The sequence below is a fragment of the Microtus ochrogaster genome, chromosome 17 (assembly GCF_000317375.1).
Source record: "Microtus ochrogaster isolate Prairie Vole_2 chromosome 17, MicOch1.0, whole genome shotgun sequence".
Lineage (NCBI taxonomy): Eukaryota > Metazoa > Chordata > Mammalia > Rodentia > Cricetidae > Microtus > Microtus ochrogaster.
The window spans coordinates 34,853,923-34,879,966 of NC_022019.1; the positions used below are offsets into that span (position 1 = coordinate 34,853,923).

The 26,044-nt window shown below is 39.4% G+C and overlaps 1 protein-coding gene across 4 annotated transcripts in view; it reads right to left on the reverse strand.

The window, feature by feature from the left end:
* Positions 1-26,044, reverse strand: part of Nalcn (sodium leak channel, non-selective) — a 258,303-nt gene that overhangs the window by 51,147 nt on the left and 181,112 nt on the right. For 3 of the 4 annotated variants that reach the window (XM_026783175.1, XM_026783176.1, XM_005355702.2), the window contains 4 exons: positions 24,312-24,448; positions 24,126-24,167; positions 22,851-22,992; positions 7,659-7,732 (listed from right to left, as the gene is read on the reverse strand). In XM_026783175.1, the coding sequence (XP_026638976.1) occupies positions 7,659-7,732; positions 22,851-22,992; positions 24,126-24,167; positions 24,312-24,448 (395 nt within the window). The remainder of the gene's footprint in view (positions 1-7,658; positions 7,733-22,850; positions 22,993-24,125; positions 24,168-24,311; positions 24,449-26,044) is intronic. The other variant, XM_005355703.2, reaches the window with a different exon arrangement.

Sequence of the window (26,044 nt, forward strand, 5' to 3'; positions counted from 1 at the left end):
GAATGTGTGTGTGTGTGTGTATGTGTGTGTGTGTGTGTGTGGTGAATGTGTGTGTGTGTATGTGTGTGTGTGGGGGTGAATGTGGGTGTGTGTGTATGTGTGCTACTTGCATGGAAGTGTGCGACTTCCTCTATCACTATTGCTTTACTGCTTTGAGACAAGGTCTTTCACTAAACCAGTAGATGCTCATTTGGGCTAAACTATTTGGCCAGTGAGTTCTTGGATATATCTTTCTCTACCCCTTCAATACTTGGGTATAAACATGCACAATGATGCCTAGATAGCTATATAGGTGCTGAGGATTTGAACTTGTGTCTTTAGGCTTTCAAGCAAGCACTCTTACTCACTGAGCCAACCCCCTGAGCTTTTTATAATTTAATGCAAATAAAAATTTGAAAATGTTATATAATCTGTACAGTCCAACTTTCCCATAGACATGAATTTTAATTTTCTATATTATTACTTTGTACTCCAGAGGCAAAACAATTAGAGCAAGATTCTATTAAAATACCTCTCATATCCAAACCCCACCTTTCTCAGGATGTTGTATGACTAGAATCATCCAATGTGAATCATGTAGTCTTTCAGACTAACTACTTATGAGTAGTATGCAATTAAATTTCCTCCAGGTCTTGATAAGGTCTTTTCTTTTTTTAGTAGTGAATAGTATTCCAGTCGCTGGGATATGCCACAGTTTATTTTATCTAAAAATTTCTTTTCCTTATTTATTGTTATTATCACGTGTGTGTGTGTGTGTGTGTGTGTGTGTGTGTGTGCGCGCACAGTGTTTGTGTGCCAGCACCATTGTGCATGTGTGCAAGCCAGAGGACAGGCTTCAATAGCTGGGACTCAAAACTCATGCAGGTTTGCACAGGCAGGGATTTCCCCACTGAGCCAAGTTTGAGAATTATCAATAAAGCTACCCTAAATGTCTGTTTACTACAGATATTTACATCATTATGTGTCCCTGTGGTCTATAAGGAAAGTAAAACTACCAGTAGCAAGATCTAATCACTATGACTTTAACCCACAGCGCCCTGCCAACTCTTGGGTTTAGCATTGTTCCAGACATGGACTTTTCCCCCCAAATAGTTACACATCAGACACTAACTCAAAAGAAAAATGCAGTGTTTTGGTTGCCGCAGGTAAGATACCACCCAATAAAGTATCTCTACAATACATTCTTTTAATTCGACTTGTGGTAACCTCCCTTTCCATGAGGAGGAAATGTTCCTGGAGGCCTAGGAGACCGTTTTACATGCTCAGCGGTCATGTGAACACAGTCCCATATTTAACTGCTTTCGTGCCTTATGCCTCTGTGCCTCCTTTGTATCGTGCATGATCTTTATGGCTTGGGGCTAAGAATAAATAGGATAAGCACAGTGATGCTGAGATCATCACTCTGATAGCCAGCTGAGATGTAGTTGAAGTGACTGATGAGCAGGTGGCATTTACAGCATGGCTATACCAGCAAAAGGAACAGTCATGCTCCAGGCTGGACGGAACAAGACAGCAACAACAACAGGTGGTTAAAAATTTAAAACTTTGAAAATTGCTTATTTCTGGAGTTTTCTACTTTATTTTTGACTGTAGTGACTGATATTTCAAATGAAGATTATGTGGCTATGGAAGGGAAAAACTGTATTTACATTTTATCACTTTGAAATCTTTGCTATTTTTGTTTTACACAAATATTCATCGATACTTCACATTTTATCCTTTTATTTTATAGTTTCTGAATAAACTTAATTTGCATCTATGTCTTCAGTTTCTTTATCTATAAATAGTATCTTGTAATTAGTTTTCAAGACTAGGGTCAAGAAATGCTAAGGCAAAACCAGAAGTAAGCAGTCTTAATAGGACCATGAAGATAAGTATTTATGTCATTAATTTCCAATACTCCTTTCTTAAAACTTTGGCTTATTCTTGCTAAATGTTGGTTATAAAATGATTATTGTTGTCTCAGGAGACAGAACCAAAATGAGTGCCTCAAGGATTTCCGTCACTTTCCTCTCTTTTCCAGGGTCATTTGAGGTTTCTCTCTCCTTCAGCTGGAGCTCACTGATGAGGAGAGTGAAGCCACAGAGGGTAGCGTTGGGTGGATGGGATAGTTGGGATGAAGCCACACACTTGGTTTCTCTCTGTAGTGCTATGTACACTGCCTTGCTAGACACGCTGGGAGCTGCAGAGAGAAAAGCATGACCTCATCCAAGTTTGCTGAATGGAGGGCTAAGCAACAAGATGGTGCTTTGAAAAGCAGAAGTTGCTGAGTGGAGGAAAGTAAAAGGACGACAATGCCTGTCGTGTAGGAGATGCCACACAAATCCTCGATGGATGGATAACTAAAGGGCACGCTCAGGAAAAATAATCTATCTCTGTCATAGGGGGCTGAAAACTAGGATCAATAACCAGCATCCACATGGTGGTTCACAACCTGTTTCAGGGGATCCTAAACCTTCTTCTGGCCTCCATAGGTACCACGCCCATACATGATACACAAACTTACATGCAGAAAAAACTACCCATACACATAAAATGAAACACTTAAAAATGTAAATAATTCCCTTAAATCAGGGAAAAAGGTCAGTGCTACCTATTATCCTCTGCACCCTTCATCCTAGCTCTAATTAAAGAGACTAGAGTATTCTTTAGACTTTCAATAGTAATTATAAGTGCATAGTGCCATTAATCAAATATCAGGATACAAATATTAAGGCTGATCATTTGCCAAGGCTGTAAAGATACTATTTGGCTAATGAGGCACTCATGGGAAAATCACAAAAGGACAGACCTTTCAACGTTTAATTACTTTTTGTGTGTGCTGTTTCTCTATTTGTCGGTGCTTGTGAGAATGGGAGTGCAATTTAGCTTGATTTGGTGGCTTTGAATTAGAGCAAGCCTCTGCAAAGGTAGCAGTGCTTTAAAAAAAACTGTGTTCATTTTTTTTTTCCTCCGATGCTGACTGAGAAAAGGTCACCGGAAGGAAGTGATCTTCAGTGGAACTGAATGGTAGCATCTAAGTCAGAGCAGCTGAGTGAGGGTCAAGTGGGAGCAGCAACCTCAATTGAGGTGGAGGGTTACTCCTTTCCTCTCCCAACCCTCTCTAGGTACATCTTGAGGGAACAGTATGGGTGCTATTTGGCTTCCTGACTTGGAACCATGCAGATGTGATACACATTCTTTTCATCAAAATGGCCATAAATTCATTTCCATTAACAAAAATGTCAATTCAGTTTATAAAAATATTCATTAAAGTGACATGAGTTAAAGATGAATTTGGGTAAAAATAGGTGATTTCAGTGAAGAGTGGTGTCCTTGGCTTCTAGGGCTCTTAGATGTTTTCTCTAGTAGATGGAATTTTCTCTTAGTAGCAATGGATATAGCACACTGGTGTGCTGTTTGGTAAAAGATGGCTATGTTGAAATGTCTGTCTAATGGGAACTGTGGTCACAGTAGCCCTTTGATTTCTAGGGCTGCAAATCCAGACCCTCCACCAAGAAGACTTAAGATGTCTACAAAGGGGAGGCTGCTGTACTTAGTCAAAATCCTCATTCTTAGCTCTAGGTTCTTTCCTTCAACTCATTTATATGCACTATAGTCTGCAAGTTCAGACTCTGTGGTCATGAAAATACAACACAACATAGCCTCTGGGACACATTAAAAGCAGTCATATAAGGGAGATTTACAGTTCTAAGTGCCTACATTAAACATTTAGAAAGAGCACAAATAAATGACTTAATGATGCCACTCAAAAGTTTGGAAAAAATAAGAGCAAGCCAAATCCAAATCCCATAGATGGCAATAAATAATAAAAATTGGAGAAAAAACTTAGAAAAAGGAAATGATACAAAGAATCAGGAGTCTAAACGCTGGTTCTTTCAGAAGATAAACAAGACCGATAGACCCTTCCCAATGAACCCAGAGAAAGAGAGAGGACACCAATTAATCAAGTCAGAAATAAACAGGAAAACATCACAACAGATAGCCAAGAAATTCAGACTATCATAAGGGAGTAATTTAAAAACCTGTTCTCCATTAAGGTAGAAAACCTAAAAGAAATGGGCAGGTTTCATCCAAACAACCCACGTCAAACCAACAACCTAAATGGATATAATTAAGGAAGAGTTTGAAACAGTAATAAAAAGTCTTCCAACTAAAAGAGGATCAGCTCAGATAGATTCATAGCAGAATTCTACCATAATCTTAAAGACTATCTACAGTCCATCTCTCTCAAATTATTAAAAGAAAAGAAACACAATGCCACTACCAAACTCCTTTTAGGAAGCCATTATGACTGTAATACCCAAATTAGGTAAAAACACTACAAAAATGAATTCTGGACAATATCCCTAGTGAACCTAGATTCAAAATCAACAAAATACTTTCAAACTGAGTAAAGACATACATCGAAAAGATTATCTACCATGACCAAGTTGGATTTATCACAAGGGGGCAGAGTTGATTCTACATACACAAGTCAATAAACGTTGTAAATCACAAAAAAAAAAAATGGACCTTAAGATAAAAGTCACATGATCATCTGAATAGATGCAGAAAAAGCTTTTGAGAAAAATTTACAGGTCTGTGATCAGAATACTTCAAGACACTAGCTAAGTTCTTGGTCACTATGTATATAGCCATCCCAACCCCCTCCTTTCTTTCTTGGTTTGCATGAGTGTATGCATGTGTGGAGTGGTGCATGTACAGGAATACACTTGCTCATATGGGTTTATGTGCATGTGGAGGACGGAGATTGATGTCTGGTATCTTCCAATCATTCTCCACTATACCCTTTGAGACATGGTCTCTTTTGGAACCTAGAGTTTTCTGACTGGACTTGGCAGGCTAGCCAGCAAATTCCAGAGCTCAGCCTGTTTACGTAGTAGTTGGATTACAGATGCATGCTGCCAAGGCTGCTTCTTGTAAGGGATCTGATTTTAAGAGCCAGAGAATGGCCAAGACTGGAGCCAGATAGCGTCTTCTGGGCATGATGGAACCTATGCTCTCATGTACTAAGAGAAGCAAAGACAATTTTATCAAAAAAAAAGATAAATGCTTTTTGTAAAGATCAAACTTACAAATATTAAAATCCTATTTCCAAATTGTAGCCATTTATTTTCTGTAATTCACAAGGTAATATATAGCCAAGATCCTTTAGTTCTGTGCTTTTCTGGAATGTTGTTATATCCCCAAATTATACAACAGCTGGGTAAGTTTGAGGATAGTCCATATTTCCTGACAGTTTAAAGATTTTTTTTTCATATCATGTACCTTTTCAAGTAAGAGCCCCAAACTTCTACATTTTTTTTTCAAAAAAAAAAAGATGTTAAATTCCCCCTTGCAGCATTGTCTGGATATGCGAATTTTATGAAAACATAGTCTATTTCACCCATCTAATTCATTCAATTTTGTGACAGTGTGTTCCCTTTAAGTCACTTTTCATTGTTAAACTGATCATCTCTCAGAAAAAGTGTGACTTTTTTTCAACTTAAATGACATGTTCACATAGATCTTATGACATGATGCTCTGCAAGGCCTAACTTGCAGATGATTTCCTGGGAGGCCTTGAAAATTTTGTCACCTAGATAAATATTAGAGTACTGGCCCACAGGACTCTGGGAAAAGCCATGTCCTTTTGTTTGGCTGTCTCAATACTGACTACCAGATCGATGTACACCATGATTCCCAGATGGGTGAGTTCTTCCCAGCCTCATGAAGTGGGAGAGGAAAAGAGAACGGATGAAAGAGGAAGGCAGTGGATCTGTGAGTACACACTTGTTACTTTTCTCATTGCTGTGACACAGCTTTTGAGGATGAGGGGGTGTGTTTTGGCTCACATTTAGAGGTCATAGTCCATCATTACAGATAAATCATGGTGACCAAACCTTGATGCACCTGGTCATAGTGCATGTGCAGCCAGTAAGCAGAGAGAGCTAAAGGATGGTGTTCAGCTAGGTTCCTCCTTTTATATAGTTCAGGTCTAGTTCACAGAAGTGTGCTGCTCTTACATAAGGTGGGGATTCTTATCTCAGTTATTCCAATGTGGGCACTTCCTCATGGACATGCCCTGAGGTTTGTCTCCTAGGTGATTCTAGATCCTATCAAGTTGACAACCAACATTAACCATTACAGAGGGTGCCTATAACTCCTTCCCCTTTTAAGCTCCAAAGTATCGAGATATACTTAGAATAGAGTCATTCACTAGGAACTCTGGTTATGATTTAATTGCTGGTTACCAAGGGCAGTCATTCACTGGGAACCTTGGTCTTGGCTTTCTGGTTGGTACCAAGGGCACAAAGCCATTAATTGGACACAGTTGGCTTACTGTGTAGCTCCAGTAAAGAAATCGAATTGAGTATCTGTGCACAGGCATGTTCACTCTGTAGTCCAAGCACAGCAATTTGCTCAAGGGCGGTTGTAACAGAGAAAAAGCAGTAGGAATGTTCTAAGTTAGACTCAGCATGGGATGTTTTCCCTGAGTAGTTCCTCATTTTAAGGATGTTTCTCTTCCTAGTAAGTGTGCTAGCATTTCTGAACTTGCCGGTGTAATTACAGTTTGACCAAGTTTCTTGGAGATTATGAGCTATCCAGACAAGTCTCACGGCATAGTCCGAGGGTGACACCGAGATGCACGGCCACCTAGTTAGAGCAGGGCCACATCGAGGCTCAAGTCTCTTTCCATGACACCTTTCCTGTTTGTCTAATCATACTGAGAATACTCAAACCCCACAATATTTATTTTCCAACTCAAAAAGCTACTGTAATACATGCATGACTGTGCTCGAATGTCATCCACAGAGAAGGAGAACACTATGGAGGGTGTCTTCATGAGATAGCACTTTTTCACAAACATTCCTAGCAAGGGGTAGAGGAATTCGATTTCTTCCACGTACCATGAATTTGCAGACTACATTGCATTAGGAAGGGACCTATTACCTTTGTTAGCTGTACCATTTTTATCATTTACACATAAGCATAATATACACAACTATCTTGACGTCTCAGATGCTTACGCACTTTTGAATCCTATGACTCTCTGTTGTAATGTATCATAAATAATATGATATTGTGGTCATTCAAAGGTGGCTGTATGGGGATTGGAGAGATGGCTGATGAGTTAAGAGCCCTGGTTGTTCTTGCAAGGACCCAGGTTCAGTTTCCAGCACCCACATGTCCCAGGAGATCTGATGTCCCCTTCTGGCCTCCACCGGCACTGCATGCATATGCTGCTTACATATTCCAGCCTGCCTTTCAAATACTAACAGATCCTTAGTAACAGATGAAGAAATCATAATTATCTTTTAGACTTACACTTTTACCAGGTTTCCCTCAGATTATTTTCGATACCACAAAACATGTAGGTGGTTAAGAATAATGATAATTTCTTTTCACCTTTTTTGGTAAATGAGTCTAGATATAGTTTATTTAAACACATTAAATAATAAACATGGCATATTATGATAATAAAACACTACCTTTTCTAGACAAACATTAGTTATGTCTTTGGTATTATCTGTAAGCATGAAGGTACACAATCCTACAATTGAGCAGACAGTAAATATTACTGTCGAGAAAATGAATTCATCGAGAAAAAGTTCTGTGTGTTCTTAATGTAATCCCACTTACATTAAAGTAGGCCTCCAAGTTACTGGTATTACCTTAAGATTTTTGTGACCGCAGTCTCCTTTTCCAGAAGGTTCCTCGCCCTGATGCTGAAAACTGACTTGCGGAGCTGAAAGTATAAGAAACACTTTAGTTTTGGGATACAAAGGAATGATACATTCACAGCCCACGAAACGCTGGTTCTCTGTCCCCTTTTGACCTTTACGTCACATGCTACATTTCTCTTACTGTCTCTTCTTCCCATCTTTGATCTTCTTTCTAGCTCTACCTGCCTCATGCACACACACATGTCCAGGCCGCACATATGACAAACTGGCATTTGTTTTCTGAGTCACTTGATATAATGATTCTAATAGCACTCTTTCCCGGTGCTATTTTTTAAAATCTATGCAGAGATTCTAACTGTGAGACTGCGTGTCACAGCTATAGAGTGGTGTAGGTTGTGTACATTGCTGGCAATGACACTGTCTGTAATCTGAATAATTAAGCTCCAGGTTGTAAAGAATTTGGTGTTGCAATTAACACTTGGAACTTGTATTAGTGAAATGTTTTCCAATCCACACTGTAACCACTGCAGGTTCCTGGCCTGTGATCTGATGCTGATCTGAATGTGAGTTCGTGAGGTATTTTATCTTCAGGGACAGGGAAGGATGACAGGAGGAGAGGTCAAAGTTCCCCTCTAAGCCATAATGATAAAGTCATCCCGGAGAGAAGGATTAAGAAAAACACCGTGGAGGGCAAACCCAGATCTATGCTGCTCATGGGTTGTACGTTCGATTAGCGAACCACATTACAGGTGACTAAGTGATCCAAAGCAGTAGTGGGAGGAAGAGATGGAGAGAAAACGGGGGCATACACCATCCAAGCTAGAGTCCCAAGAACTATGTGGGGCACATTTAGTAGTCATGGGTGCCAACGATGGGAGAGTGAGCCACTGTCTGCCACCAATAGACTATCTTTTCTAACCACTTGGCACAACGCTGCAGGAGCTCCTTCCGCTCCTCCAGCCAATAGCCTTTAAGATACCAGCCCACTGGGGCGTGGTCTCTTATACTTTAAAAAGCAGCGGGAATGGGTGCTCTCCCTCTTGCTTCCGGCTCCTGTTCCAGCTGCTAGACTCTCTGTTTCCTGTTTGCGACAAGAGGAGTGTTGTTTGGGACCATGATCTGTAAGTTTTTCCCCTCAAATAAATAACTCTTTTTATTATCCATAATTTTTAACTGGTGTGGGATTGTTTTGCTGCACAAGTAACCACTGAGAACAAAAGATAGATAGGAGCCAGGCTCTTGAATTCTGGAACTAAATAGTTCAGTGAGTCAGGCCAGACAGGACACAGGAGCTCCCATTTACAAACCAGTCTACAAAAAAAGCACTACAATGTGAACAAAGATGTCTAAATGGCCAGGCCCAGGGAAGGACAAAGTCACAAACCCACCTTTTCCTGTGTGTGTATGTGTGTGTGTGTGTGTGTGTGTGTGTGTGTGTGCGCGTGTGCGTGCGTGCGTGTGTGTGTGTGCATGCATGTGGAGGCCAGGGGTCAATATCTATCAAATAAATGTCTTCCTTATCTCTATTCACCTTGGGTTTTTGACTCACTGAACCTGGAGCTCAGTGCTTGGCTAGAGTGGCTGACCAATGAGCCCCAGGGATTCTCCTATTTCCATACCTTAGCAATGGGCTCATAAATCCTTCCAGCCACAGCCAGCTTCTTGTGTGGGCGATAAGGATCTGAACCCAGGTTTGCAAGCTGGTATAGCGAGCCCTTTCCCCACCTAGCCATCTACCTCTCCAGCTCCCACAAACTGGTCCTTGCAATTACTACCGACCACTTGGGTAATATCAGGATGTACAATGTAGTTCTCACGTTGCGTAGCAGGTCTGAAATGAAGTACAGGGTCACTGAACACACTGACCTTTCCAACCACATCCATGAAAGTTTTATCTTTTTGTAATTAAAGAAAACCCGAATTGTTTTTAAATTGACTAGAACTCCCGGGAAAATCAATCACATGTTGATAGAGACCAGAGCGGCTGTCATTTATTTAGAAGGTACATTTTCACCTCAAAGGGCATTGACTTTCCTACATCATTCACCCCGTAATGAGGTGATACTGGGACAAGTCAAAGGAGCACTGCTCAGGAGTCACAGCTGAAGGTCCTACCAGAGGAGGGCTTCTGCTCTGAGGACTAGAACACACAGTGAGGAGGCAGAAGTCAGGCCCAGGACACAGCAGGGCCAGTGGTGGTGCACTGTGTGCAAGGAGGGCAAACAGGGTGATGCTCAAAGCCATCAGTATGCCTTAACTGTCTTTGGTGTAAGGCAGCAGCTGAAATTCAATCACTTGTCAAGTGTTCTGCAATAGAGCAGCGGATATCAAACACACGTTCTGCGTATTTGGGATGCTCTCTAGTACAATAAACTCGAATCAGTTAAAGCAAATGCAGTGATCGTGTGTTCAAGGTTGTCCTTGAGAATGGTATTGCAATTAGCAGCAGAAGTAGCAGTACGTTTTCTGTTTTAATACAAACCCTATGGATTAAGCTTGACTGCGTTCTGAAAGATATATATTTGATAAGTTATATATCTTTCTCTCTATATATATCTAAGCTCTTATTTTCATAGTAGATAAAGGTCTGTAGCTACCAGTCATTCTTTGGTCCTTGGCTGTGGTAGTAAAACTCTATCTCTTTCCTTTAGCACAGACATTCTTTGGTTGTTTTAGTTACAAAGAACTCAGAGCTACACTGCTCTGCCCTCTTCTGGTTTCAAAAGATACTGCCATTCACCTGAAATAAGCACGGCACAGAGCCATTTCAAAATACTTAATTTCAGGCCAAAAATTGCAAATCGTAGCAGGAAAAAAAGTCAGTAGAAGCTCATACTGAATCTAAGAGCATCCAATATACAGCAAATAAGAAGAAAGGGAGGGGACCCATTTAGACAGAGCTAGCACTGGAAACAAAGATTAGTTGAAAAGATTTTGATATTTTACAGTTTTATTTGCAAACCTAATGCATTCATATTACCAAATGGCAATTCCTTGACCAAGTTAGTGACCAAAAACAAATACACTAAATTTCCATTTAAGCATTAAAGTAAAACATATAATTATTTAAATAGCATCTTAAACTTTTGATTTCAAAGTCCACATTTTGAGGCAGGTAGAACTCTTGTAACTTGTATCTTAGCCCCCAGTAAAACACACACACACACACACACACACACACACACACACACACACACACACACGTTTGCACATACACAGTGACTGATATTTCCTAAATTGTGCACTCCAACACAGAACTCAAAAGCCATGAAATTCAACTCAAGTTCTGCACAGTTGCTGTAATTTGGATCAAAACAACACAGCAATGGATAGGTGGCTCTTACTTATTTTTAGAAAGGTTTTTTTTTTTTTTTTTAGTCAAAGAATGGTGGCAGTCCTCCTGTAGATTCTGGTAGCGTGGGCTCTGCTGAAGGCAAAGGACAGGAGGGTTCCAGGGTCTCCTGCTTCTCTTTTCCCTGTGAACCAACCAGCGGTTGATTCACAGGTCTCAACAGTTATGCTTTTGGTTTGATCTCTCTGGTAGGGCCACCTATGATGTCATGCTCTGTCACCAGAAAACACATACTCCCTGTGTCTTTTTAGGATATCAGTAACATTAATGTTCATTATATAGACTCATTTCACTTGTGAGTTTGTCATTTCCTTGCATCTCATCAAAATGATTCCTTAGTTTTTATCTACCAGTACAATCCACAGGGGAAACATTAAAGGGAAGTTTGTGATTCTTTATATTTTCATATCAGTTTTTAATAGTTAATAGATTTTATATAATATTTAACAGTGACTAATTGTTTAAAGCATCGCCATGGATTCAAAGTTAAGACACATTTGATGGATTTTAGTCCTTTACAATTGCTATATTTTAATATTGTTATCTATTCCTTGATTATTTAATACATCACATTTTGATCACACTCTTTCCCCTCCTCTATCTCCTTACAAATTCCTTCTCTTCCTCCCTACCCACCCAGCTGTATGCTCTTTTCCTCTTCATAGGTCGACTGATCCATCAGTGGCCTGTTGGCCCGTCAGTTCTTTTGACAAGATGCTAGCACTGTTGGCACAGTTCCTTTGCTCTCAGGATGACAAGATAACTATGTGTGCTTCCTATTCAAAGTCAACAATACTTTCTTCTAGAGGCCTTGACACACTTATTGAGAAATGATTTGGGGGGCACATAATCTAAGTTTTAGCATTGTTAATCGCTACCAAAATGGTCACTATTCTGGGACTTCACCTGAACGGCCGCTGATAGTTTCAATTTAGATTCAGGAAATTTCACTTACTTTTTCCATTTGACATCTACTCTTGATTTCAAGACTTGATATTCCACACAAGAAATGATTTGTTTGACTATCTCCTTATTACTTACTAGTTTTATTTTACAGTTCATAGCCAAGATGACTAGCAGAGATTGGAAGAGTGCTGCCTTCGCTCTTCTTCCTGCTGCCCCATATCACCATGGCTGTGGTGCACTTCTTCAGCTCTACCCTCTCTTTGTCCGTGCTCTTTCCGCACGACAACTCCCCTGTCACTTGATACTTCATTAGTGTCTGAGTGACTTTTGCAGGCAATATGTCTGTCAGAGGTGCGGTTTTCAAGAGGTTTCTTTGGGAGGGCGCATGTGAACACTTCCACAAAGCACTTTGAGTGTACAATGACATCTTGATAACAGTTTTTCTGACTCTTTAATCAAGAAATTCAGTTTTCCTGAATGTAAAAATCTTTCACAGTCTTTCCTGTGTGGTACTCTAGTTTCTTTGCATCTAAAGGGTTGTTTCTGAAATGTCTGATGATGATTTGATGTTCATTAATTTAAAAGTCACTTGCTGCTTGGGGAGACAATACAAAAACACTTTTAATAAAGTCTTATAACATATGTGGTGTGGGTTGTATTTCTGGTTCTTCTTGAGCAATGTTTCCAGAGACATGAAGTATGCTTTCCATATTTGTTTCAAATGTTCTATTTTAGAATATTTGTCGCTTGTTCTAGTATCTTGCTGTGGTATTCTCCACTAGAAATGCCTAGAATACTAATGCAGTCCTTATTTTTATTTCTTTTTGATTTTTAAGGTTTCCCGGTGGCTGAGGAGATGGCTCAGCAGGTAAACTGCTTGCTTTGCAAGCATGAAGACCAACACATACATAAAAGCCAGGTGAGTGTGACACAGGGCATCTTCCCCAACACTCCAGAGGCAGAGACAGGCATCTCAGAGCAAGCTCCCTGCCTGCACTGGACAAATCAGTAAGCTCTAAGTTTGGGAAACTCTGCCTCAAAAATATAAGGTGGAGCATATTCAAGCAAGACACCCAGCATCAATCTCTGGTCTCCACACACATACGCACATATATGCATATGCACTTGCACACATCTCACATGTATGTACACAAGAAAAATTTAAGAAGTTTTCTTTTTATTATGATTTTGGGCACAATTTAGGATATCTAATTCTTTTATATTATTGATTTTACTTATGATTCTTTCCCGAGTTCAGTACTTCACTTCCGATTTTTTTAATGCTTACTTACGCTGATAATTTATCTATATGTGGTCTTTAGATATTTGAACTCATTTGCAACAGAGTGCTCCAGGTATAAGTATTTGTAGATATGGCTTTATGGCATGCTTTTTGCTCATTGTTTTAATCACCTACAACAGCATCTTTGATCTTGATGATTAACTCTTGTTCATTTGTATGCAGAACTGGGGTCACCAGACAGTGTTTCTTAACTGCAGAGCTTCCATTTCTCCTGCTGTTGATTCAGTGCAGTGATCAAACATGGGCCCTTTCATCCCAGGATTTCCTGGCTCTGTATTCCACCCTTCATCTGCCATTCTTGTCCGCCTCCAAGTTTACTTGGATCTGCTGTTTTCTTCATCATTCTTGTCCTACATTTCTTCCTTTCCACTCAGTTCCTGTGGATTGTCTCAGAGAGCACTGGAAGGTACTCCCTTTCCCATAAACACTTGGTTTTGGTTCTAAGGATGTCAATAACATGGGAGTCATGGGGCTGTTGTTTTGTCTCCACCCATTTTCATTCATTTCTGTCTTGAAACGAGTTCTCCTGATCCCAGATTGGCCTCCAGCTAGCTGCAGATGTCTTTGGAAGCCTCCTGTTCTCCTTGAGTGCTGGGATTACAGGCATGCACCACCACCTCTGGTTTTCCCTACTTTTAGTCTATGGATTGCTTAATTATTTTATTTTTTAAATGTTGTGTTAGGATATACTGCTTGAAAGTTTTATTTTTATTTTCTGTACATGTGTGTTTGTCTGTACTATGTGTGCAAGAGCCTGTGAAGGCCAGAAAATAATTCCAGTCCTGGAGCTGGAGTTACACCTGGTTGAGAGGCGCCAGTCTTTCTGGGAACCAAACTGAGGTCCTCCAGAAAAGCAGCAAGTTCTCTTAGGTGCTAAGCTCCCTCTCTGTCTAGATAATCTACTTTGCTCCTGTGATATCTCTCAGAAACTCAGATACTAAGAAGACACTATTTTTATCCTTCAGAAAGATTTCCTACTTTCTTCATGTTGAATTATGATGTAGATTTATCACTTGTACTATTCTTTAACTTAGTATTTATTGCTTCCTTCGTACTCATTTGGTTAATATCACTTGAATTTTTATTATTACTCTTTGATACCTTTGTGTTTTCCTGATGATATATTTTCAAAGTAAATTCTGGAGTTGAATGTTTAGAAGGTCAATTTACGTGTTTATTACTCTACTATATATGCAACCCAAGCTATAGTTTTCTTTCTTAAAATACTGCTAGTAAAAAACTGCCCCAATAATAGCAACTATTAAATTCCTAAATTATAAATAAGGGAGAGTTGAAGCTGATACTTTCATAATAAGTATCAAGACAGATTGAGCAAGAAAAGAAAGTACAGTCATAAGATACAAAAAATATAACTGGGACTTATTATAAGCCTCATAGAGTTAAAAATAATTTTATGCTCATAATCTTAAAAGCACACATGAACGGAAATTTTTCTTCAACTAAAATGTCAAAAGATCCTTTAGCTGTCTACCAGAAGCTTGCTATATATTATGTCAATTACTTTCCATTTATAGATTCTATTTCCATTATTGTAACAAAAAATGGTTTGAAGTGAATTTTCAACATCAAAATACATGTTTTCTTCTCTTTTTGGAATTGATATTTTTTGCTACTGTTTTCTACAATATATTTCGATCATATTCTTTTTTCTACTCCAATTCCTCCCAGATCTTCCTCACCTACCTAGCCATACTACTTATGTTCTTTCTCTCCCCAAACTTTAAGACAGAATTGCTGTGGGCCATACCAGAGGGCCAGCCACCTGCAATTGAAGTTCCAGGTGGCAGCCCAGCAGAAGGGAATCCTCTGACGGGCTAATCTTGTTTAGGCAAAGCCACAGAACTGCAGACCCTGGAATGTATTTGCTTCTGCTGCACCTTTGCATGTTTGCTGCAGCTCTCTTTCTCTGGTATCTAGCACGGTGTGAATGGACATGGGGAGATCTCCACTGCCTGTAATATAGTGTGTTTATCTCTTGAAAACAGCTCATTCTACTGGATATTTTTACCTGTGGATTGTCAAGAACATGACCTCTTCCTAAACTCTACTGTTTAATAATAATGACAGTTTATACAGAGTTTTGATGAATAAAAATGAATACATGGATATGTGTCATAGTTTATGAGTCTCACCCAAGGAACTGTATGGATTATAGTTCAAGTTAATGACTAATAAGTGAGTCCCAATAGCTCAGCTAATTTAAATTCTTTTAACCTTAATGTTGGGAGATGTGTTCACAAGTCTTGGAGTGCATCACAGGTGAAGCAAAGCTTTGAAAATAACAAAGTTAGACTAAGGTGCTTTTGTTAAGTAACTTGGAGGTGAAAAACCCAAGAAGACAGTCTAAAGTTTTAAAAAGGCACATAGTTAAATGCAGAGCTCTTTAAGGCCATGGAACAAGAACAAAGCAGCCCAGTTATTATTACTGGCTGATGTATTCTCCTTGTTAGGCTTGGTTGATGACCAAAGATGATGATTAATTCCTTATGTCCATTTCTGTCCTCAATCTCCTGATGTAAAAAAAAAACTATTAATGAATGGATATGTAACCTAAAGATTTAAAGTAGAACTGTCTGATTTCTTTTGATATATAAAAGTTTAGGTTTGTGATTTCTTTAAGAGTCCTCATAAGATTACCTTTTAAGATAAGTAATAAAGTCATTGACCCTTTTTTTTGTAACTGCAAGATGCAGCCTGCCAGTAAAAGACCTGACAAAACACCTTTCTTGCCACATGAATAATCTATAACAAGTTGCTTGGGCATGAATATATGTGAGTTCTTGGCATAATTTGTTCATCACCTGTGATACATAGTATTTAATCATGTGAGGGAGATGAGAAATATGTTTTTACCTATAACCATGCACTTAAAAAATTGGGATGCAGCTGTTTTGACTCTTGGACTGCTTGAAAGATTCTTTTGAGGTATAAAAGTTATAAAATATGCGAGAAAAGAGAGAGGATGAAGAAGAATAAGAACAGAAAAGGAAACCATAAAGAGGGTTTTGTGAGTGCCTTTTCCCCTAACCCTCCTCTGAAAGAAAAGCTTAGCTTTGCTGACTCTGTGGGTTCCTGTCAAGGCCGTGTGCTGTTGAAGGCTGACCCTCCTGACACCCACACAAAATCCAATAAATAAATAAATAAAATGAAGGTACAAAGAAACAAACAATAAGACAACAAATACTAACCCACACAGGCATGCACACATGCACACACACACACACACACACACACACACACACACACACACACACAAACACGTCTTTTGTTGGCCCACTTCTCTGTGGCTTGGGACCCTGGAGTGGGTACACCCAGTGATACACGGTTGAAGAAAACTTATTTTCTCTTTGCCTGCACAGTCAGTTCCATGCAACTCTTTGGTTAAGGGTGGGGCTTCATGTTCACTTAACCTTGTCTGATTTGAACTTATGCAGATCTAGTGAGTGTCTTACTGGATTTTAAATTTCATTATACTTTGGTTAAATCATGTCTTCTATAGGATATTTATTTGGCATGTATTTACAATTTATGAGAAACCAAATATTTAAGTTGTATAAATCATCTTCCTTTTCTTGAATAAGAGTGTTATTCTCCCTTAATAGAAAATGAAGTGCATATTCTCACGGCAACTTGATATACCATGGTTGGTTGATATCCATGAGATGCCCACCTATATCTAAAGAGAAACAGTGGAGGTATGGATGGAGTGGGGGACATAGAGAAGAGGTGGGGGGATTAAGAAGAGGGGAAAGAGGGGGAACTTTGGTTGGAATATGAAAAACAAAACAACAAAACACAACAAAAATAATGTTCTCTAGTCATTAAAGGAAGAATTATATCAATGCCTATTATATGTACATTTCAAAAATCTCTGTATCATTATCGACTTTTTTGTGCCTCAATCTGTCCTAAGCTATTATATGTATATTTTAAGCTTTATTTGCAAATTAATCCTCATGGGTAAGAATTCATATTTTCTTTTTAAATGAGAAATCTAAGAATAATAAAAGTTAAGATGTTTGCTGTCAGGAGCAATGCACAGTTTACAATTGTCATTAGATCTCTGGGTGGAACATCTTTGCAAACATCCCTAGAAAAGAAAATAAGCTTCTAAATGAAGCTAAAAAACAAAACCAAAATTGTCTGCTTGCTTTTTGTGATAGATGACGTTAGCACCCCTATGACAAATTTTTACTTGTCCCAAATCTTACGGTAAAAATATAAGAGCCAATGTTTGTGCTTTTCTACATGTGTGTCACTCGTGATCAGAATAAGAACCCAGAAATATTAAAAAGGATTTTTTTCTAACTAAAAAGAACGACTTTCTAACTCATTAGAACCACTTATATCTTACATTTACTGACCCCTTGAAATCAGAGATCCATCCTGGCTTTCATTAATCAGAGGATTAATTCAAGTAATTGAGTCACTTGGGAACAGATACTGACATATTAGGGAATGTTAGATTCTCATGTAGTAATAAAGAGGCCCAGTGATCACTTCCCTCTTGCCACCAACTGATGGCAGAATGAAGGGACTGATATTTAAGAGGGAAACATCACAAATACTAACTTTGTTGTGAAATATTATTTTAAGACATGTTACATTTGTTTATGCTGTAGAATATTTGCTTAATGATGCAAAGATGTGTTGCATTCTTTTATGTTGCATTTGTTTAACTCTGTAAGGCTGTGTTACTTTGCCTGACTAAAACACCTATTACAGAGCGAGGAGGGAGGAGCAAGAAAAAGAGGAGAGGAGGGTACCAGAAGCCAGTATCCAAGTAAGAAGGAAATAAAGATATATAGAATAAAGAAAAATAAAAATCTCAGAGACAAAATGTAGTTAAAAAGAAATGGGGGAATTTAAATTAGGAAAGTTGGCTACAAACAAGCCAAGCTAAGGCTGGGCATTCATAAGTAAGAATAAGCCCCCATGTATTTATTTGGGAATTGGGTGGCTGGTCCCTAAAGAGTAAAACAAAACAAAAGAAACAAACAAAAAAAGTAAAAAAATCCAAAAAAAAAAACCCCAGCTATACTTTGTGACTAAGATTTATTTTCTTGCTATCTTTTTTTTCTTGAAACGTTAATAAATTTGTTTCTAATATGGAGAGTTTGGATGGACTTATTTTCCTTTCATTTTGAAGGTATTAACAGAGCAGTAAGAAATGAGAAAGTGGGCACATGAACATCTGACCATGAAACAAAACCATGGTCCGATGAATAGGGCTTGATGAGCACCATTTCTGCAGGGAAGGCATGGTGCAATTATTGTAATGAGGCACTCTATTGAATGGCTCCCACATAACACATAGCAATTGGAAATAAGCAATTACTTAAAATTACATAGGTGGAAGGTGGTGCCTCATTTGACTAGATTTGAATTCATCATGCACCCATGAGCTGCAAATTAATACAGAAATGAGTGTGACAGATCATGTGTACAGCAAGAGGTTCGCTAAAGTAAACTTTTTATGGAGTTGACATTATGCTTGGAAGAAAGAATTCTGAAAGGTGACTGATGTAGGTGGCAGGAAGACTAAAATAGTCATGTCACAATGCATATAAAGGTGAATTCCATTATGTCACATTATGAAGCTTTGAAGTCTGTCTTAGAATGTGGAAGGGAACTTTAGGTGATGGATCAGGAGGATCCTGCATGGGATTGTGCTAGGTTCTCTGCATATATGTTACGGCTGTGTAGCTTGTGGGTCTCCTAACACTGTGTGTGTATGCATGTGTGTGTATATGTATGTGTGTATGTGCGTGTGTGTGTGTGTGTGTGTTTGTGTGTGTGTTTGACCTTTCACATGATCTTGAGACCATTTTCCTCCTACTGGATTGCCTAGTCCAGCCTTGATATGAGGGTTTGTGCCTAGTCTTATTGTAGGTTCCTATGCCGTGTTGGGTTGATATCCTTGGGAGGCCTGCTCATATTTAAAGGGAAATGAAGGAGTGGCTCTCTGGGAGAGGGGAGGTAGGAGGGGCCTGGAGGAGTGGAAGGAAGGGAAACTGTGGTTGGGATGTAATGTATGAGAGAAGAATAAATAAATAGAGATTTGATATTTGTTGTTTCCATATTATAATTCTGAAAATTCTGAAACCTTTATAAACACCAGGCATAAAAATTAAAATATCTAAGGGGGGGGGGGTTTCACTCCATACTGGGACTCTAGGAGTCCCATGTAAGTTGATTCCTACTTTGTGTGAAACTTCATTTTCTGCAAGTTTCACATAAGCTGTAAAAGATGAAGATGGTAGACTCTACATCTGTGTACATTCTGTGTGCATAGCTGCTGTCTGAAATGCATTTTAAGAATCAATTAACATTACACTAAAATATTTTTATCTCTAAGCCTATTTTGTTTTTTTTCTTATGTAATTATTTCTATCAAATAACTGTAAATGAGGTAGCTGTTATGAAGGACTGTTTATTTGGAAGTGGGTCATATTACTAGACATGTGCATCACTTACAAACCTGGGAACCAAATGACTGGAAAGTTAATTGATTTGAATTTTATGACAGTGCTTTCATCACTCAAGCAGTGGCTGGGCTCACCACAGATTTGGCAAAATCAACACTAAGCACCCTAGCTACAGCTACATAACAGGGACTTGCAATGCAAAGCATGAGACACCTTGATCCACTGAAAACAAGTAAAAATGTCTGAAGCATGGTGCTAACTGGTAAACCACAAATATATGCTGGGGGCTGGAGAGATGGCATAGCAGTTAACACACTGACTTCTCTTCCAGAAGTCCCAGGTTCAATCTCCTGCACCCTCATGGTAGCTCATAACCACCTGTAATTCTAGTCCCAGAGAACCCAATTTCCACTCTGGCCTTCATGAGCACTACATGAATGTGGACCACTTTCATGGTCAGGCATGTATGCAGGTAAAACAACCATATACAAAAATAAAAGCAAAACAAGAAACAAATATATGCTAAGAAGTTTTGAACCACAGATGTAAAGACAAAATGTTTCTACATTATATCTCATGTACACAGATGGAGAGACAGATGAGTGACTTTGATTCTAGCCATCAGTTTGTTTGGGAATTTAAAGCCAGAGTCTAAACATCGCTAGGATCCTAGATTTCAATCATGCATTGGAACTTCACATGCAAATAACAAGAATGTGACCCTGAGCAACACTGGTGACACAGGAAGTGTGCTCTAACAATTACTGAAAGATAAGATCTGTAAGTGGAACTCTACCCCAAAGAGAAAAAAATAGATCGATGTCAGCACACTACATATTTTAGCAGAAGCCTCAGTTCCTTGATGCCTATTTTAGAGATGAGAATGTCTAAAGCCTGCACTAGCTACCAAAGACTTTCTTTGAGAATTTCACACATGACAAAGCATTTTGATCATATCCATTCTTCACGTCCAGCTCTAATTTCTCTGGGTCCCCTGTCCCTCTCTCAACTTTATGTGCCCTTCTCTCTTTTTTATTTTTTCTTAAAACTTATATAAGGCACTGAGTTCAAGTAGTGTTTTTCATATGCTCATGGTATAGGGCTGCCCACTGGGGCATGGATGACCTACCAGGGGCCAGATTTCAGCGGAAAACTCTCCAAATGGGAAATAACTGCCTATAGCTCCTTTTTGCCCCTCCACGAGCACACATCCAAGAAACAAACAGATTTCATATAACCCCCAAGTAAAAAAAATACAGTCTTGCAAGAGTATTGATTAGGAATTTCTTCTCCCATAGTTGACCTTAAACCACATTCCCACTGTTGTAGTTTAATAGTGGTGGCTTCTTCCAGAACACTCTTAGCCTGTAATGGTCTTCAAAACATAACTATTGAATAAAAGAATGTGCACCCAAACACAGCCACCTCTTACTTTGTGGCCAATAACTTACAAGTTGAATAAAAATGAGAAAAATTGCTGGTCAGTGGTGGTGCATGCCTTTAATCCCAGCACCCTCCCACCTACAATTCAGTGGCATGAGATCCACCAGGCAAATATGAGATGAAGAGAAACACACTGTCATCTGTGATGGTCTTTGTTTAACAGACAGGATGGGTTTCAATCAGCTCCAGAGGCTGGGGACTGACTACTACTTCAAAATCTCGCAGCTGCTCCAAGCTAAACAACATGGATGGCAGCTGGGGTGCAATGTCTCTGCTAAGTTAAAAGGAAGCCACACCCAGAGAAGGCTATGAAGAAAATGAGTGGTGGCATTTTCAGTGCTCTTGCTCCAAACTAATTAGTAGAGGTGGATGGGCTTGGGTCACCCAGCCTCGCCTCTGCCAACCTCTCCCCCACCCGCCCCACCCCTGCCAAGCATTTTCTTAGTCCTTTCCTCTCCAAGTGATAGTATTCTATCTAGGAATTCTCTCTCTCTCTCTCTCTCTCTCTCTCTCTCTCTCTCTCTCTCTCTCTCTCTCTGTGGGACATTGTTCCTAATGATTAAAAACCATGTCCTGGTTTTGCCACACTGGGCTCTTTGGGGACATCAGATTTTTGTACTTTCTTCTGGAGGCAGGTGGCCACAACCACAGCAGTCGGTGTGTAGAGAAGGCTAGTCCACCTCTGGTTTATAGCTAAGTTTGGAAATATAATGAGACGAATCTAATACACCAAGTCAATGCCTATCTGCTTTCCAGTATGCAAAATGAGGCTTCAGACTCCACGTGTCTTTCCTTTGTCCACTTGGCTCTTTCCCTGTTTATGGTGGTGACTGGGAAGTACAGATACCACAAACTTTCAGTTCAAACAAACAAAGAACAAACTAAAAGATGTTAAAAGTACCATACACATGCGATGATTTTTCAGTACATAAGCAAAAGCTCTGAATGGTATTTTATGAAGTCAAGGCCAAACTGGGACTGGGGGGCAGAAAACATTAATGCATGGGACAAACATAGAGACAATAGATGAGAGGCAAACATGCAGTCCTGAAATGGATATTTCATCCTTGGACAAGTCATAGATTAAAATATCCCTGTGCAAGTGTCTTGTCTTACAAACAGTCCCCTCCCCAGTCTGGGCAATTCTGGTGAGAAAAGACAGAGAAAGTGCACACTGGTTAAGTTTCTGAATCCCAAGAATGCAGATAACATCTCAAGCCTTCTCCAGAGATAATGAAATTCACCCAGCCTGACACAAACCTAATTATTTTCTGACAAAAATAAATGAAAAAGGAGATATTGGCAGCAGAGATTTTCTACAATCCTGGGTTCTGTAAGAACGAGGAATGAGATCTGTAGATGATGAAGAGAAAATAGATGGTGAAAATTCTTTAAAAAAGAAGAGACACACTGCGAAGGCAATAGTCACTGTCATAACCTAGACTAGGACACAATGCACTCAGCTCTGGGGGGGATGAACAGGATAGCGTGAGCACGAGAGAGTGCTGGTATTCCTTTTTTAAAAATATAATGGAAGTATGCATTGCATCACAAACAATATATATGTATATGCATATATACACTAATATCAGTTCACTACTTGCTAATAAAACCATTTTCTTCTTAAATCTTTTGAGACATAGGAATCCAGAACCTTAAAAAGTTGTCCTATGTTTTTCTCCAAACATGTTTTAGAGAAGTTTGGTAACGGAGACAGTGGTTCTTACTTTTTGATCAATGTACTTGTTGTCTTCGGCTGTGGGCCGCTTGGGGTTATCACATGATGAGGAGGAGGTAGAAGGGAGGATTCTGAAGAGACAGCAGCTGTCTTGTTGCTGGCGGTCAATGAACTGCTTCATGAAGCTTTCCCTTCGCAAATGAAGTACACACATCAGGCATTATCCAGGAAATGGAGCCAGAGGCGGCATTTCACAGAGACCATAAAGCAGCTCGGATCACAAAAAACAAGATGTGTCATACCAAGGAGGTGGTTAGATTTAATCATCAAATACTTAACTTACTGAAAGCTTCCTGAATCCTTGCAAACTCCTGCTTAAAAGCATAATGTCCCCGAAATATCTTAAAAGCAAGGGTATCCAGTAATTGATGGTGTGCTTTGAATCCTAGTATGGTAATGAGATACTTTATCTTTCCCCGAAGACTTGAAAGAATTAATTCATCTTTCCAAATTTCTATTCATTATAAAGTCCTTGAGAGACAATTTTACATTGAAAGACTCAAAAGGAAAAGACTTCAATCTGATCTCCAAAACATGGTGAAAAAATTAAATGACATCAATGCAAGTAAGCAAAGTCAATTAACTTTCAAAAGATTAGAAATACCAATATGCTGTGTACTACATAGAGACAGTTTGGTCACCAATGGGCTGCATGCAAATGGTGGTCCCGTAAGATGGTGTTGTAACACCCAGTGGTGTGATAACCGCGTCTTCTGATGTTGACAGGATGGTGAAAAATCTGAAGAACTATTGCTCAGAACGTATGTTAGCCATCAAGTGGCCGGATGGTCCTTTTCTATTTGAATTGAAAGTGTTTGGCACTGTAGCTCATTTCATACTTTCATAACCCTTCACCAAGATATCTAAAGATAAATAAATAGAAAAGTTTGTATGATTCCAATTATATGGGAGCTTTTGGAACTATCTATCAGAAGAATAGCCTTTAGTTATTAAAATCGGGGACCTCAAAGCACCGTCTGTATGCATTTGTTTAGTAGGAAGGTGAAGCTGGTACAGACTGAATCAATATAGGTATAAATTCTATGCTTCTTTTGACCTGTAGGGGGCAGATTACACTGTGACCAGACTGCCGTACAGGAAGCCCGCTGCCACACTGACACGCCTCAGAATTGAGTGCCAAATGAAGACAAAGTGCTTGGACCTCAGTGAACCCTCTTGAGCAGCGACCATGCTGTCTATATCTGGGGTGTGTGATCCCTTAGGAGCCCCTAGAGGGAGGCAGGGACATAAGTTTGTGGCTCACCTGCCTCTCCTCTTAAGAGATTGCTCACAGGACTCAGGACTCCTATGACAAAGGCAGGGAGGAGAGCAGGAGACAACAGATCAAACACAACCTCAAACCCACCCGCATGCCAGTCTCTAAGAAGGGCTGAGGCAGATTTACGCCGATGAGCCGTGTAGAGGGCGATCAAAAGAAACAATTCGATACCTGATCTTAGGAACTGTAAAATCTGAAGGAAGTTTTGAGATTTTCACCATTTGAGGTCTGTTTGGGAATTTTTCAAAGATTCTCAAGCGCAAAGGGAGTTTTTCTTTCGTGTCTGCATTTGCTTCGCTTTGCTTTAACTAGAAAGGGAGGAGAGAGAGAAGAGAAAATCACATTGAAATGAACAGTTCAGCCTTCAGAAAATAACATGTAATTGCATATACAGTCGGTAGATGGAAGCAAAGGCCCATCAACACATTACACAATAGCCTGTTCTAAGTGTCAGGGAAAGAATAAAAGTTAACAGCAAATTAAAGCAGGTTTTTTTTTTTTTTTAAATTCCAGAAGAAGGTTTTGTTATTGTACTCCCAATGATAAATCTCCTTTCATCCCATACATTATCTTTTGCTTTTTACTTATGATTAAACATTCAGATTTATTTTATACACAGACATGGTAGAAGTAGCAGGGACTTGCAAGTGAGCTAAAGTTTACATGGAGCCAAATGTAGAACTACAAATAAATCTGGACGGAATAGCAAGGTCAGGGGTCCTCATTTCTAGTTTTCTCATCTTTCACTGTATATGATTATTTCATTTTGTAAAATATGCATGAATTACCTTAGCTATGCAGACACCTACTTGATTGGTGAGTAGCTTTTGATCTTAGGTGGCAATCATATTCAGGGAGGGAGCTACTACTGTTTGCTGTCCCTCAGTATGGCAGAGGACACGGATGTAATATGATGGTTTTTGATGATGATGATGAAGATGGTAAAGCCACAAAACAAAAAGCACAGGCATCTCCATGTCATGAGAGCAATCAGAAAAAAAATGACTCTGTACATGAATGAAGGTTTATGAAAAAGTAGCTGGTTTCTAAATGATCACTGATAAACAGCTTGTGAAAAATGTGCCAGTGGTCATTTAGATTAGCAGACAAAGGAAAAGCTGCTGGCTTATTAAGGCAGACCCGACAGCAAGGCAGCCAAGGCTGACAAGACTGATGGCACAGGGAGGGTGCTTGCTCAATTACGTTCACTGACTCATTTGTTTAGATTCTTGTGCTGTCACTTCCAGAACCGATCCCATGAGCCTGTGAAAAATACTGGGGCTATGAAAATAAAAGGGTGTCTGCTCTTTCCCTCACCCAGCCCATATCACAACCCAAAGAGTTAAATCAACAATTATCCATAAAAGATAATGGTCACCATGGGAGAGACACGGCCAGAGCGCTTGGGAACACAGGGCAAGAGTGAAGAGAGAAATAAGAAAAATTAGTCAAGGTATTATTTCCCCAGCTCTGATAGACATTTTCGGCAGCAGGAGGATCTAACATGCAGGCATGGCACTGTATATTATATTAGTATGAGACATGAGGGCAAAGGTTATGTTGGTCGGAACTTCTCACCAAAATGAAAATTCTGAGATCTCCCTAAGACCCTCTCCATCTGTCCACCCCTTCCGTCCTCACCAGAATCTCCGTGACTGGGCTTTTACAAGCCCTGCCATGGCTTTTTACTCCCGAGTTAGTCCCTCATCTATTTCTCCATTCCATGGTTATAGAAATCTCAGTTTTTGCCTTAAAACCTTCCCGTTTTTACTCCTATACTTTTTAAAACAAAAATGATCAAAACTTTCTATTTGGACTCAAAGTCCTATTTCCCTCCTGTATCTCTAGAATGCACAGCGCCTCATTCCTGCCAGGCCTCTGCCAGGCCTCTGCTAGGCCTCTGC